A 15,803-nucleotide genomic window follows, 5' to 3' on the forward strand; every position below is an offset into this window, starting at 1 on the left:
AGTGTGTCTGTGTGAATGTGTGTGCGACACGCATATCTCAAGAACCATTTGTCTGGTATTGCCAAGGACCCAGGGGAGTGCAGGATCGGATGTGGTTCTATTTGGCCTGCAGGCGGCGCTATAACAACAAACTATGTTGTTGTTGTTGTTGTTGTTATGTTGGGAACATTTTTGTTTTTCCTAGGGGCTGGGAACAGGGAACAAAAAGCTGTGTGTGTGTGTGTGTGTGTGTGTGTGTGTGTGTGTGTGTGTGTGTGTGTGTGTGTGTGTGTGTGTGTGTGTGGGAGGGGGGTGGGAACAGGGAACAAAGAGCTCTGTGTGTGTGTGCGTGTGTGTGTGTGTGTGTGTGTGTGTGTGTGTGTGTGTGTGTGTGTGTGTGTGTGTGTGTGTGTGTGTGTGTGTGTGTGTGTGTGTGTGTGTGTGTGTGTATGTGTGTGTGTTTTGCTTATTTGTGATAGCGGGTGGGATTAAACTGCTGCAGGAAGTTCAGTGTCGCGTGAGAAGTCGATTGGATGAGCAAAGAGCCACACCATTGGTTCTGGAGAACACTGCAAGCAGCAATACCGGGAGCCGGACAAGCAGCCTGTTCCAAACGGGTGCTGCACTAGTAGCTCGTGTGAATGACACAAATGTCAAACAATGGCCTAAGTTACCTTGCTTGAAGAACTAAAAATGTTGTTGTGATCGTCTCTTTCCACCATGTTTAAAAATGGTGCAGTTACCTATCACGACCACAGGGGGCCAGTCTTTCATAACAACCCAAGAAGGAAGCGTTTCTGGCGTGGTATAGTCAAGTGAAACATATTATGGGATTTCATGGCTGTGTGGGCCTATGTCATTGCAAAAAAAAGATTGTACTTTCTGATATTTATATATGTGAGTACAATTCAATTAGTGTATCATCATATTATTATTATAATTATTTTTCATCTTTTGGATTTGCAGCCCCGGCTAAGATCCTGTCCTTCGGGGGGACGGTCACCACGCCTTGGATGAAGGAGGTCCGCCTGCCCTGCAGCTCAGTGGGGGAGCCCACGCCCAGCATCACATGGACCAAAGACAGGTCAGAACTCTTTTTTTTGGGTGGGTGGGGGGAACTTATTTTTGACCAACAAATGACAGAGCAGAGTCTCTATTCTGCTTCTCGGCTTTGTCTGAGTGAAGATAAACTGGAGGAGTGAGAGATGTACCTCATTAACCTCAAAGAGAGGTCAGACCTCAACACACCATACACACTCCAGCTCACAAATAGACAGACCTGGATCATATCAGATATAAAGATGGATAAATAAAATACAGTACAGTATGTGTAGAATTGTAATATCAATAAATTACATTTTCATACTTTGGTATGATTACTGAAAAAAAGATAGAAACCATTGACGTCACTATTAGCCTCTGTGTTGTATTTATATATGTTGTGTGTCACTTGAATGGTAAGTAAGTACCAGAGTGTAACATGCGTGGAGGTTCACGCTATCTCCCCCAGATCCCCTCCCCGCTGAACCGGCACCCCGACCAACCAGTAGGAGTTGCTAATGCAACGACTAAAGCTGACCAAGCTGGATGAACCGCTGCCGGGAATTTAACCCGGGTCTCTGCGGTGGTAGACAAGTGCTTAGACCTACCCAGATGACTGAGAAATTCACAGTATAATAAGTTACTAAACTCCAACCCACCATGAGACCAGACATTAAACAAAGTGCAATACCAAGCAGGGCTCTTTTGACTAGAGGTCACTGTTTGACAGCATTACAAATTCCACATTTACTCATAATTCCAGTAGAATAATGGTATAGTCTAGTAGAGTCAGTCATGTGTTTGTATTAATAATTCCAGTAGAATAATGGTATAGTCTAGTAGAGTCAGTCATGTGTTTGTTTTAATAATTCCAGTAGAATAATGGTAGAGCCTAGTAGAGTCAGTCATGTGTTTGTATTAATAATTCCAGTACAATAATGGTAGCGCCTAACAGAGTCAGTCCTGTGTTCATCAGTGAGGACTCGACCGCCCCGGTGAACGTCGACAGCCAAAGACAGATCTTATCCAATGGGACGCTGGTCCTGCGCTCAGTCAAAGCCGAGGATTCTGGGTACTACACCTGTACGGCCACCAACACTCTGGGATTTGACACCATCATAGTCAACCTGTTGGTTCAAGGTGAGAGGGTGTTTTTGATGGGACTTATTCAAATGTGTTGCGTTTATTATTTTAGCCAATTAAACTTTATGTAAAGCCTCACAAGGCAAAACAATCTGACTCTATATGAGTGTGTGTGTGTGTGTGTTGTGTGTCTGCCTGTCTGTCTGTGAGAGAGAGGGTGAGAATAAATATTATGTTTAGGCTCAGAAAGAATCAACATCATTTTTTATTTCAAATAACCTACACATTCAGAGCAACGACAGTTGGACAGAGCTTTCGTTTTCCACTTAGCAGCTAGCATACTAACCAAATGTTTATGTGTGTGTATCCAGTTCCTCCCGACCAGCCTCGCCTGACCGTCTCCACCACCTCCACCTCCTCCATCACCCTGGCCTGGATCCCCGGAGATAATGGAGGCAGCTCCATCAGAGGTACATACAGTACGCACTACACCACCGTCCAGCTAAGAGGGTGGAGGTCAACTATGTCCAGTAGACTATGTCTCAAACCCCGCCCCCTTTTCGCAAACCTCTGTTCACAACTGTTGCTTCCCCCGGGCGAAAGCAACAACTGTGATTGGAGGATCGAGAGAAATAAAAAGGATTGAGCTTGAGACGGGTTAATTCAATCAACTCCAGATAGAATGGCAGCAATTATGATTAATTTACAGACTAGATATGAGATGTCATGAGATCCTTTTTATGGATTTCTTTTTTCTTTTACAGACAAATGGACTCGACTTTTAGTGAAAAAGATAAAATACCTTTATTGCATTGGAGAGTTCAACATACAGAATATGATTAAAGTACTGACTCAGGTGTGATTTGGCATCTTGCCCTCTTCAAGGAGTTTAAAGGTAGAATCTGTAATGCCGTCAAACAGCGACCTCTAGGCAAAAGAGTCCCGCTTATTATTGCACTTTTTGTTTCTTTTGGTCTGAGTGGGGTTCACAGTATAAGTTACTAGACGAAACGGTGGGTCTGACTGTTTGTAGTGATCTACTGCACTCTGGTGGCCAGGAGACGCAGCAGCAGGAACAATTAGACAACAGTTATTTTGGTGTCTAGCATACTGCAGATCAGAGTCTCTCATGTCACGTCAAATTGACCTATCTCAAACCCCACCCTCTTTTCTTGATTCTCCAATCACAACTAAAATTGGTTTTAGATGGGTCAATTGATGTATTGGCCATGGACCAACATTTGATGAAATATTGTCTCAGTGACCCCCGTCTGAGAAGAGAATTGTTGTTACATATGATTTAATCCAGAATCCCTAAGATAAAAAAAGATAAGATAAGATAATATAAGATAAGATATTCCTTTATTGATCCCCTTACAGGTGTCATAGCAGCATGGGGAAGGGGGGGTACAGGTATGGGCAGGGTAATAGTAGAAAGACGTAGATATAGGCAATACAATTAAATCTGAATATAAAATATGAGAAAATTAAACAGTATAAACAAAGGTGCAGATGAGGGTCTATATGCCATATTGGTCATACTATATGTTACAATAAATATAGGCAATAAAAAACTTGTATCTGAATATATACTATGAATAAAAGTAAACAGTATACACAATGTGTCTATGAGGGTCTGTATGCTGTATAACCATCTAACATACTGTATACTGTAGGTGGGGTGATAACAGATGAGAAAACCTATGATCAGAATAGTCATTCTTATACATTCCCTTACTGTACTTCAAGGAATTCAAGGACACACCAGTGAAATTAAACTATTCCCATTTTGCCGGGACCCCCGACCCCCGTGGACCCCCCCTTCCACAACAAAGTGTGTGTATTTAAAGGTGCTATAGAGATAACATAGATGTCACACTAGACCACCAGCATGTCAGACCAAAACAATGGTGTGCTTATGTAGCATTAAATAGGGTATGATAATTATTGTAATTATCGTATGCTGTACCATTGAACTAAGTTCAGATCAAACTGTCAAATTAGTTTATACAAACTAGTTCATATTAGTTGCCGGAAACATATTATAGGTTCAACTTTAGGTTGAAAACAGGAGCACTTCTCAATTGGCAGCACATTTATCCAATCAGGTGCTTTCCACATGGGGAAATGGGAAGTAGGGAAGGGATACATGCATGTAAATAACTACAATAATTTTGGAACTGCCAAACTTTTTAAAATCATTTCAGAAATAAAAAATGTTTGTAGGGAAAAAGCAATATTTTTGTATACCTTTTCTAAAAGAGGTAAGAAAATTATACCGGTACATACATTTTTTTATCTATAGCACCTTTAACCTAAAGTCGTGTTGTCGTCGGCCTGTGTAGGTTTCGTGCTGCAGTATTCCGTGGACAACACGGAGGAGTGGAGGGACGTGTTTATCAGCTCCAGCGAGCGCTCCTTCAGGCTGGACAACCTGCGCTGTGGCACCTGGTACAAGGTCAAGCTGGCCGCCAAGAACAGTGTGGGCTCAGGGCGCATCAGCGAGATCATCGAGGCAAAAACACATGGCAGAGGTGAGTGGGACCGACCGGGTATGAACCGCCTGCTGCTTTGAGTTTTTTCGGTTATGAAAACCATTATAACATACTTCAAGTTTTCTTCAATATATATTTTTGTTGAAGAAATAAATTGATTGTCTTCTGATTCTATTTGGTACCACCAGCGACATGTGCAAATGTAAAACAAAAAGTGATTGACGATGAAATGTGCTGTCATTCAACAGAGAAAGGTATAAACAATGATGTCTCCTCTCCTTTGCTCTCTCCTCCTCCTCTCCTCTCCTCTCTTCTGTTCCCTCCTCTCCTCCTCTCCTCGTCTCTTCTCCTCCTCTCCTCTCCTCTCTTCTGTTCCCTCCTCTCCTCGTCTCTTCTGCTCTCTCCTCCTCTCCTCTACTCTCTTCTGTTCCCTCCTCTCCTCGTCTCTTCTGCTCTCTCCTCCTCTCCTCTACTCTCTTCTGTTCCCCCCCTCTCCTCCTCTCCTCGTCTCTTCTCCTCCTCTCCTCTCCTCTCTTCTGTTCCCTCCTCTCCTCGTCTCTTCTGCTCTCTCCTCCTCTCCTCTACTCTCTTCTGTTCCCTCCTCTCCTCGTCTCTTCTGCTCTCTCCTCCTCTCCTCTACTCTCTTCTGTTCCCCCCTCTCCTCCTCTCCTCGTCTCTTCTCCTCCTCTCCTCTCCTCTCTTCTGTTCCCTCCTCTCCTCCTCTCCTCGTCTCTTCTCCTCCTCTCCTCTCCTCTCTTCTGTTCCCTCCTCTCCTCGTCTCTTCTGCTCTCTCCTCCTCTCCTCTACTCTCTTCTGTTCCCTCCTCTCCTCGTCTCTTCTGCTCTCTCCTCCTCTCCTCTACTCTCTTCTGTTCCCTCCTCTCCTCCTCTCCTCGTCTCTTCTCCTCCTCTCCTCTCCTCTCTTCTGTTCCCTCCTCTCCTCCTCTCCTCGTCTCTTCTCCTCCTCTCCTCTCCTCTCTTCTGTTCCCTCCTCTCCTCGTCTCTTCTGCTCTCTCCTCCTCTCCTCTACTCTCTTCTGTTCCCCCCTCTCCTCGTCTCTTCTGATCTCTTCTCCTCTCCTCTCATCTCCTCTCCTCTCTTCTGCTCTCTCTCTCCTCCTCTCCTCTCCTCTCCTCCTCCTCTCCTCTCTACAGAGCCTGTGTTTAACAAGGACCAACCCCTGCTAACCCACATCAACTCCACCCATGCGGGGCTCAACCTGCAGGGTTGGACCAGTGGCGGCTGCCCCATCACCGCCCTGCTGCTGGACTTCCGGCCCAAGGGGACGTGGGGCTGGCAGAGCCTGAAGGCCAACTCCAGCACCCAGCTGTTCCTCAGCGAGCTGCGGGAGGCCACCTGGTACGAGCTCAAGATGAAGGCCTGCAACAGCGCCGGCTGCGGCAACCAGACCTCACAATTTGCCACCACCGACTACGATGGCAGTAAGATCCCTTACTCTCTCTCTGTCTCTCTTTTCTCTCTCTCTTTTCTCTCTTTTCTCTCTCTCTCTCTCTCTCTCTCTCTCTCTCTCTCTCTCTCTCTCTCTCTCTCTCTCTCTCTCTCTCTCTCTCTCTCTCTCTCTCTCTCTCATCCTCTGCAACTTATTCCTTCCTTTAATGTGAATTAGATTTCCGTACCACATGGCCATGTTAAAGGTTCAAATTCCCTCTTTCAATTTTAACATCACAGAATTTTTTTTACTCGACATCCCCATCTATTTATCTTCGATTACCAAAAACATAAAGATTTTTTCTTAATATCGAGAGACTATTTATTAACATCAAACCAAGTTTTGAGAATTTCCATCTCACTTTCAATATCATACAGAAGTTCCTATACATTTGTATCGTCTGCAAAAATAACACATTTTAACAGTTCAGTAACATGTATTAATGCAAATATCATTAATATAAAGTATAAAACGTTTTGGACCTATCACCAGTACTCCACAGGTGACCTTCCTAAATCCTGACACAGTGTCATTAATTTGCACACATTTCTGTCTGGTTTCCAAGTACCGTTAGCTATACCTCGTATCTCATATTATAGTTTTCTCACTAATATGCTGTGATCTATAGTATCAAAAGCCTTCTTTACTAGTGTTGGAATATAACACTCATAATTTCCAACTATTTCAATATTTCTTCTACTATCTCCATTACTGCATATGTAGTAGGTTTTATTTGTATGTAATAACTGTAATTATTTATTTTTGTGTAATAACCACCTCTCTCACTCTTTTTCTGTTCTCTCCTCTCTCTCTGTCTCTCTCTCCCTCTCTCTCTCTCTCTCTCCCTCTCCCCCCCAGGTACCATTCCTCCTATCAGGTCAGCCAGAGGAGAGGGGGATGACGTGAAGAAGCTGTTCTCCATCGGCTCTCCGGTCATCCTGGTCACTCTGGGCGTGGCCTTGCTCTTCATCATCCGCAAGAAGCGCAAGGAAAAGAGACTGAAAAGACTCCGAGGTGAGAGAGGAGGAGAAGGAGTAGGAGAGAGGAGGAGGAGGGTGAGAGAGAGGAGAAGGAGAGAGGAGGGGGAGGAGGAGGAGGAGGAGGAGGAGGAGGAGGGGGAGATATGAGGGGGAGGAGGAGGAAGAGGAAAGAGGAGGGGGAGAGAGGAGGAAAAGGAGAAAGGAGGAGGAGTAGAGATGAGGAGGAGGGGGAGAGAGGAGAAGGAGAGATGAGGGGGAGGAGGAGAGAGGAGGGGGAGAGAGAAGGAGGAGGAGAGATGAGGGGGAGGAAGAGGAGGGGGAGGAGAGATGAGGAGGAGGAGAAAGGAGGAGGAGGGGGAGGAGGAAGAGGATGTTACTGTGTGTTGCACTGTAGTTGACCAAACGACTAACTTACCTAACTTACTAACGTACCTACTCCGTGAGTGACGTCTTTCTGAACCAGGGCAAACCCCCAATACTTTTAGATTTTGAACCGTGCCTCCAATGCATGGATAGTACTTTAGGAAGCGTCAATCAAATCGGTCTCCCGCCCCCCCCACCCCAGCACTATTATGTGAGAGAATGAACATGATGGGTTTAAACTAGGGATGTCCGATATTATTGGCCTACCAATATTATCGCCGATATTGGCATAAAAATGTGATGTCGGAAAATATCTGTATCGGTTTTAATTTTTTTTTTTTTTAATTATTTATTTTTTAAACTTTTTTTACTTTATTTACCCAGGCAAGCAAGTAAGAACAAATTATTATTTTATTTATTGTCAAAGTATGCATAATGTTGTGTTAATTACACAACAAGAGATATGTAATGTTAATTACCTGAAATTATTCAGTTTTTTGGGGGGGTAAACCCTGCATATATCGGTATCGGTTGATATCGGTATCGGAAATTAAGAGTTGGACAATATCGGTATATCGGTATCGGTAAAAAAGCCAATATCGAACATCCCTAGTTTAAACGATTATCTCCACAATCCCGTAATCTAATTGAGATGGTTGTGTCTCCTCTCCTCAGATGCTAAGAGCCTTGCAGAGATGCTCATCAGGTAAGTTAACTCTTACAATGTCTTGGCTGAGCTGGAGGGAGTCATTGGTTTGCCCGGTATGCCCGTCCTAGCTAACAAAACTGTATGTAATACCTTATGAGGCAAAACAATCTGACCTATGTCAATCTATGTGTGTGTGTGTGTGTGTGTGTGTGTGTGTGTGTGTGTGTGTGTGTGTGTGTGTGTGTGTGTGTGTGTGTGTGTGTGTGTGTGTGTGTGTGTGTGTGTGTGTGTGTGTGTGTGTGTGCGTGTGTGTGTGTGTGTGTGCTGATTTGTGGATTTGTGTGTGCATACTCCCCCCCAACCTTTAGTCCCCTCCCCTCTGTGGTATTGAAGATGTTGTATTTTATCAACCATAAATTAATATGATTTTTTTGGTGTGGAATAAATGTCTTTGTTGTAATAAATGTCTGTACTTACTTTACAGTAAGAACAACCGCAGTATGGACACTCCAGTGAAGGGCCCGCCTCAGGGACCCAGGCTCCACATCGACATCCCCCGTGTACAGCTGCTCATAGAAGACAAGGAGGGCATCAAACAGATAGGTCTGTGGCTGATTGGTTATTACACTATACAGTAGTATTCACTCAAAACAAACGGTTAATTTGGGACACATTTCATGTATCTGTATTGAGCACCTTCTCTCCTGCTCACAATAGGGGAGGACAAGGCGGCACTACCGGTGACAGACACAGAGTTCAGCCAATCGGTGAATCCCCAGAACTTCTGCACAGGCGTGTCTCTGCACCACCAAGCCCTCATTCAGAACACTGGGCCTTTGATTGACATGTCGGATATCCGGCCAGGCACTAGTGAGTTGTTTGTTATTAAAGGGGACCTATTGTGAAAATAGCCTTTTCCTGTGTTTGGCATTGTTTTTACTGAATTAGGGGTTGTCCCAACACTGAGAACATTTGAAATATCTGCATTTTACCTTTTCTGCAGTACAGTTGTGACAAGCACCCTTCCTCTTGAAATGAGCCATTCAGAATTGCAGCTACAATCGCTGTAGTTAATAACGTGCATGTGAAGATATCCTGATCAAATGTAAAAGATGGCGACACATGCATAAATCTTCTCTTTTCTAATAGGTTTCTGACAATATCTTTAACGATTGCTATGCTATTGCTGGATCTTGAGTCATATTTGATCTGCAACATCTAGTCTGAAAATTGGATCTGAATTTCTTTCGACGTTACAGGCTCACTAACATCTAGCACCACTGCTAGATGTAAGATAATTATCGTATTTGTACGATAAAAGCAGCTCACTCGTTACGGGGCACAGAGAACAGGACTGAAACAGAGGTATAGACTATAGAGAGGATGCATAATCTGAGTGGTTTTCTTTTCAGCAGAAAACTTCAAAGACATGTTTAGGGGACCTCAAAGACCTATATTAACTTGTTGAAAAGGACTAAAATGTCCTCTTTAATGTACTGTAGTATTGATATATGGTATGGATAGTGCAGAGAGTACTATGTTTTCTGATGTTTCTGATCTCGAACCCGTGTCTCTCAGACCCCGTCTCCAGAAAGAGTATCAAATCGGCTCACAGCTCCAGGAACCGCTACTCCAGCCAGTGGACCCTGAGTCGACCGGGTCAGAGCCAATCCACAGCCTCTGCGCGAACTCTGACCTCCGACTGGCGTACCATGGGCTCCCACGGTATCACCGCCACAGAGAGCGACAGCTACAGTGCCAGCCTCTCTCAGGACACAGGTGAAAAAACACTCACCAGGCTTCACTGGCACAATGACACATTAGTCTAAAATACCGTAGTAGTACATCCGGGAATATTAAATTTTAAATTATTGTTGCCAAAATGAGATCCTCCGAATGGAAACAAAAACGTTTTGTTTTGTTTACTCAAAGGTGCTATAAATAAACATTTTATGTAGAGTGATCATTAAAATATATATATCCACAGAGCTTTTAGAAATGTGCGGAATAAAAGTATTGCTTTTCTCCAAACTATTTATTAGTTAATTGATTATAAATTTCTCATAAAAAAAATATGTGTGGGTCCAAGATGAATGTTGTTGCGTGCATGTATCCCCCCCATACTTCCCATTTCCCTTCGTGGAATGCATCTGATTGGATAAATGAGATGCTGGGGCTCTAGTGCTACATCTAGTGGCTGAAAGTTATCTGATCATTTAACACGTTTCTCATACAAGATAATGTACTTGTTAACAAAATAAACAATCGAAGATAAAACAGTTATCCTGGAGCAATTTCTTTTCATCCTGCTAGCGAGAGCTACTGTAGCAAGGGGCTCTAGGAATGGCATCGATTGGTCAGCCATTTAAAGCACTTTGGCCGTGGTAACTTCATTGACAAGCTAAAAGCAATTGCTTTTGATAGTTTATCAGTGAGCTGGATGCAATCCTACCTGGAGGGGAGAGAACAGATGGTAGAGGTAAACGGTACACTTCCCCCCCCCCCCCTCACAGTGAGCTGTGGTGTTCCACAAGGAAGCATACTAGGACCGCTACTCTTCCTAATTTATGCAAATGACATGTCGTCAGCCTGTGACTGCAACTTGTTCCTGTTTGCGGACGACTCAGCCCTGCTGGTCTCTGACAAGAACAAGTTGCAGGTTGAAAAAACCCTCAGCTCGGAACTAGGCAAAATCTGCATATGGCTCGCTGATAACAAACTATCATTACACATGGGCAAAACAGAGTCCATTCTTTTCGGTTCAAATAACAAACTCAGCAAGACCGACGGCTTCTCAGTTGCAGTGGGTGACAATATTGTCACAAGGAAAGACGAAATTAGTGATTACAAGATACACTATACGACTAAGGTACCCATGTACATGTCAAAATACTTCCCAAAGGTCAGTGAATACCACAACCACTACACCAGAGGAAGCTCAACAAATCATGTTAAACCCAGATTCGGCTCAAACAAGGGACTAAACACGTTTCGCAATTATGCCACATCAATGTGGAACGCCCTACCCAAAGCTGTAAAGGAATGTGAATCCCTACCCACATTCAAAACCGCTCTTAAAGAGCACCTACGGGAGGCTGCAATTCGAAACTGGCCACCATAAATGCCCAAAACCCCCACCACCTCCTAATAGACAGTCTCCTCCCCACCGCATGTATATATTCCCTCCCCGCCGTATGTATATTTCTCTCCCACCCACCCACCCCCTCCTAGTGTACAGTCCCCTCCCCATCATATGTATATACTATGTCAGGATCTAGGGGTAACAGTACTGTATATTTGAATACCGTTTAAGTCACAAATGTATCAGTACTAAATACCTATATGTCCCTATGCCATAAATGTCATGTATGTTGTGTATGTCATAAATGTCTATATGAATTGAAAATGGGGGACCCTGATGGAAACAAGACAAACGTCTTTCTCAGGTCTGCATCCCCTTAACAATTGTGTGTATTGAGCCGTACTGTATTGTACCCATTCTGCAATCTGTTAAATAAAGTTTTCATTCATTCATTCATTCATCCATTCATTCATTCATTCAGTCATGCTTGCAAGCCTGCCTTGTCATCTTACCACCACTGGATGGCGATAACGCACAATAACCAAAACAGCACACTGTCCCTCATATTCTTCAGTGAACTTGAGTGACAGCCAGTGGCCCCAATAGAAGAAGAGTGACAGCTGGTCACAGCAGGCGGGGCTGTGACGCTGTTCTTTAAACATTTGCTAGAAAGCACAGTTTAGTCAAAGAAGAAGCAGGGCGATCTGTACTAAATCAAGGCAGCTACACAGTAAATCTCTGAGCTTCAGAGGGCATTTTGGGCCACACTGCCCAACCTAACTAATGTGAGTTATTCCTCGTCTCCACTAACCAGGGTTTAGGGTCTGGCACACAGTGAGCATCTCCATTGTACCTTTGCCAAACCTGGCTGACCATTCACAACCTGGCCAGAACTAGCTGGGACTGTTGTATCACCATGGCTTATACCACAGTTGCTGGTGTGACTTTTGAGAGTTTACAAGAAATGCAATGGTGACACAAACCCAACCATACCATACCATGCTAGACCATGGCTAGCCCCAGCCAGGCTGAACATACTGTACATTTGTAACCCTCAAAAATAGCTATACAAACTGTGCCGCCCATGGATGCATGACGAGGACTCCGAGTTCTTTAATTACAGATGGCTTGTTTTATTGATGCAAATTCTTGAATGAGGCTAGCGGAGCTAGCTAGCATCATGTGACTGTAGCATCACTTTCATCACCACCGTAGAACTACAATGCAGGAAATAATGACAATCAATATTCATACATTCAGTCAATAGAATTACAAAAACAAAACAAACATGTGTGAATAAACTCTACTAACCACTTTGGCCTGCTTGCAGCTCAATGGGAGGGGGTTTATCTTCAAATCTCTAGTATTTAGTCTTTTAGCTTTGACAAAATAAAGTGCACAAATCTGCTGCGCTGTCTTCTTCTACACGTCTTGGCACGCTCTGCCTGATCTGATCAAACTACGGCAAGTCAGAGCGGGAGACAGGAAGTGATCCGTCACATGAAATAAAATGAAATATCAAAATAAACATGTGCCCTCTATAGGCGACAGCTGCATTTACACAAACCATTTATTTTCAAACCAAAAGTGAATTACTCGTTCTTAAATTTACATCAGCATTGTTCCGTAAATGAATCCCAACAATAGAAATACATCTCCTTTTTAATAATCGTTTTTTCCTTAATGGATACAAAGTGTGGTTTTATTTTGAGATGAAACTCGGTTGGTTTGCTGTTTCCAGATAAGGGTCGCAACAGCATGGTGTCGACGGAGAGCGCGTCGTCCACCTACGAGGAACTGGCCCGGGCCTACGAGCACGCCAAGCTGGAGGAGCACCTGCAGCACGCCAAGTTCACCATCACAGAGTGCTTCATCTCCGACAGCTCGTCTGACCAGATGACCACAGGCACCAACGACCCGGCAGACAGCATGACGTCCCTCAGCACGCCGTCCGAGCCGGGCATCTGCCGCTTCACCGCCTCGCCGCCCAAACCCCAGGACTACGACCGCGGCAAGAACGTGGCCGTACCCATACCGCACCGCGCCAACAAGAGTAAGTATAGATGATAGATTGTAGATTGTACTTCATTGTCATTATATTTGCATATGAGATTTGGGATTCAAATTTAAGGTGCAGTAATAAAATCACAAGTAATAGGACGGCGGTTCTCAGAGTGGGGTCCCCCAGGGGTCCTTGAGAGGGTTCCAGAGGGTCCCCCAGCCAAATGAGTTTACAGTGACTCTGTAAAGCAGTCGTCTGGTAATCCGGAGGTTCCCGGTTTGATTCCCTCTCCTCCCGGGCAGCATATCGAAGTGTCCTTGAGCAAGACACTTAACCCCTAATTGCTCCTGATGAGCAAGTTGGCACCTTGCATGATGGCTGCCTCCGCCGTCTGTGTGTGATGTGTGAATGAATGGGTAAGATGTGAGGAACAAATTGTAAAGCGCTTTGGATAAAAGAACTATATAAATGCAGCCATTTGCCATTTTACCATTTACATACATTATACATTATATTACTATCTACTATGCTAATATGTTTACTCTACTATGCAGAGTGTAGCACTCAAGTTCGATACTGTTTGTCAAACAGTATTACTGTTACGGCAGCGGTGGCTGAGCCCAATAGCAGAACACACAGGGAGAGAGAGAATGGAGCTTTTTAGGTTTGTTTTAATTCCTTTGGGTACGAGGCAGACAGGGCAATAGTGAATGTACAGAAATGTGCGGCTTTGGGCAAGCAGGGGCGCTCGCTTGAGGTTCCCAGGACGTCCGAGCGGCCGGTGTGTCAGGAGACAGCGTAGGCCGGGAGTGATGGTCCTGGGTTGATAGGATAACACTAAGACGATGAGGGGCAGGATCCGTAGGGTTGATATCGGGGTTGGTGACGAGCGGATGACTCTCAGCTGTGCTGATTGCTGCCAGGTGACAGCATGAGAACGCTGGGGCCGGAAGCTGCCCATATAAGGGCGTGGAAGCAGGAGGAGAGAGAGAGGCTCTCGCCGTGATTGTGACAATTACTTACCCTTAGGGCTTGTGTCCATAGCGGACGTTTTATGAGTTGTCAGCTCCTTTCTGTCATTCATTTCTATGCTGGAGACGCGACAGGCGCGCTCCTTTTCCCAGCGCCGCGCCTCGCGTTTTAATGCGCTCTCGGCGGCAGCGTTTTTGGGCGGAGCGCTCCCAACGCATAAAGTTGAAACTAGTTAAACTTTTGGAGAGGAGCACGCTCATCAAGGTAACTTTTTTTCCCCCAACCAATCAACATCGAGCAAGTGACGGAGCCGCGGCAGGCACGAGCTCAAGCAGATTGAGGTCCAAGCAAAAAAAAACGCTATGAAAACGCTCTGAACATGCTTTTTTTGGCTTTTCAAAGCGTTCCGCCTTGAAAAAAACGTCCGCTATGGACACAAGCCCTTATGCTGCCAGAGTTGTACCCTTCCTGCTGACTTGTTGTACAGCACTTGTCGCTTTGGATAAAAGTAAATGAATATGTATAGACTATGGAATTCTGTACTAAATCACATCTAAGAACCAATGGTATAAGATGGGGTCATAAGCTGATGGGCACATTCTTAAAGGGATATTTCACTTCATATAATTTTTTGAGGCAACCCGCTTGTTTATGTCTTGTGGATCACTGATTGGGCCTTTAAAAGTAGCATCAGAAAGGTTTTCCAGCTTCGCAGAAGTTTGAAATGACTATTTTATACATCTCTGAGCTTGTCCCAACTATTTCTACTCTCACTCTCAGGTGAATTCTGCAACCTGCCGCTCTACATGAAGACGGACCCGTTCTTCCGCAAACAAGGCGAGCTGCACGACCCCTGCCCGGCCGTGCCCCCGCGGGAGGCCTCCATCCGCAGCCTGGCGCAGCGGGCGTATCACACCCAGGGCCGCCACATGACTCTGGACCCTGTCAAGTCGCAGGCGCTGACCCTGGGCCACTCCGGGCTGAGCAGCCTGGGTGCCAACTCCTTGGGCACGGCCACCTTGCCCCAGAGGACTCTCGCCATCCCCGGCTCCAACGCTGCAGCCACGGCCTCCACCTCCAGCACGGGCAGCACCAACCCCAACAGCGGCAAGGTGGGGGCTCCAGAGACTCGCTGCTCGAGAGCAGCTCCTCGGCGCTGGGCAGACTGCAGAAACAGAGCGTGGGGGCCTACTCCAAGTCGTACACGCTGGTGTAGGAAAGTGAAAGTGAAGGTGAAAGTGAGGAAGAGGAAGTGAAATATTCCTCTTCCACTCTCTCTTCCCCTCTCTCTCTCTGTTTTTCTCTTTCTCTCTATCTCAGACTCGCACTGTCGTCTCGCACTGTCGTCTCACCCCTCGGTCGGTCCCGCTCCAGTGCTCTTGGGTCGGGTTCTGAAAGGCCATGCGAGGCGTCACTGTTTAACCGCAGCTGAAAAGGCTAAGTCGCCCGGTAGCCCGTCTAGTTTTTTCCTCCGGAAAGACGTTTCTTTTTTTTCTTTTTCTTTTTCTGAAAAGACTGAATCTCCCACCTAACTTCTCCCTATTCTATGCTCACACGTGGACCTGTATAAAATAACGACTGTCTCCTACTGACAGCTGTAGCCCTGCTGTGTTTTCAGCTCAGCTTCATTTGGGAGGTCACCACTGAGGTCACCAGGTGTTTTTTCTATGGTTGTTTGTTTGGAAAAGAAATTATTGTTTCCGAGGAG

The 15,803-nt window shown here is 45.2% G+C and overlaps 1 protein-coding gene across 1 annotated transcript in view; it reads left to right on the plus strand.

The window, feature by feature from the left end:
• Positions 1–15,311, plus strand: part of LOC311233477 (cell adhesion molecule DSCAML1-like) — a gene marked incomplete at its 3' end in the record, with an annotated part of 149,196 nt that extends 133,885 nt beyond the window's left edge. The window contains 13 exon segments of the mRNA XM_084320445.1: positions 946–1,063; positions 1,997–2,160; positions 2,475–2,573; positions 4,449–4,637; positions 5,752–6,039; positions 6,906–7,061; positions 8,066–8,096; positions 8,524–8,642; positions 8,757–8,909; positions 9,618–9,818; positions 12,863–13,174; positions 14,876–15,208; positions 15,211–15,311. Of these exon segments, the coding sequence (XP_084176571.1) occupies positions 946–1,063; positions 1,997–2,160; positions 2,475–2,573; positions 4,449–4,637; positions 5,752–6,039; positions 6,906–7,061; positions 8,066–8,096; positions 8,524–8,642; positions 8,757–8,909; positions 9,618–9,818; positions 12,863–13,174; positions 14,876–15,208; positions 15,211–15,311 (2,264 nt within the window).
• Positions 15,312–15,803: the final 492 nt, after the last annotated feature.

This window comes from Notolepis coatsorum, assembly GCF_963971535.1.
Source record: "Notolepis coatsorum genome assembly, chromosome: 8".
Lineage (NCBI taxonomy): Eukaryota > Metazoa > Chordata > Actinopteri > Aulopiformes > Paralepididae > Notolepis > Notolepis coatsorum.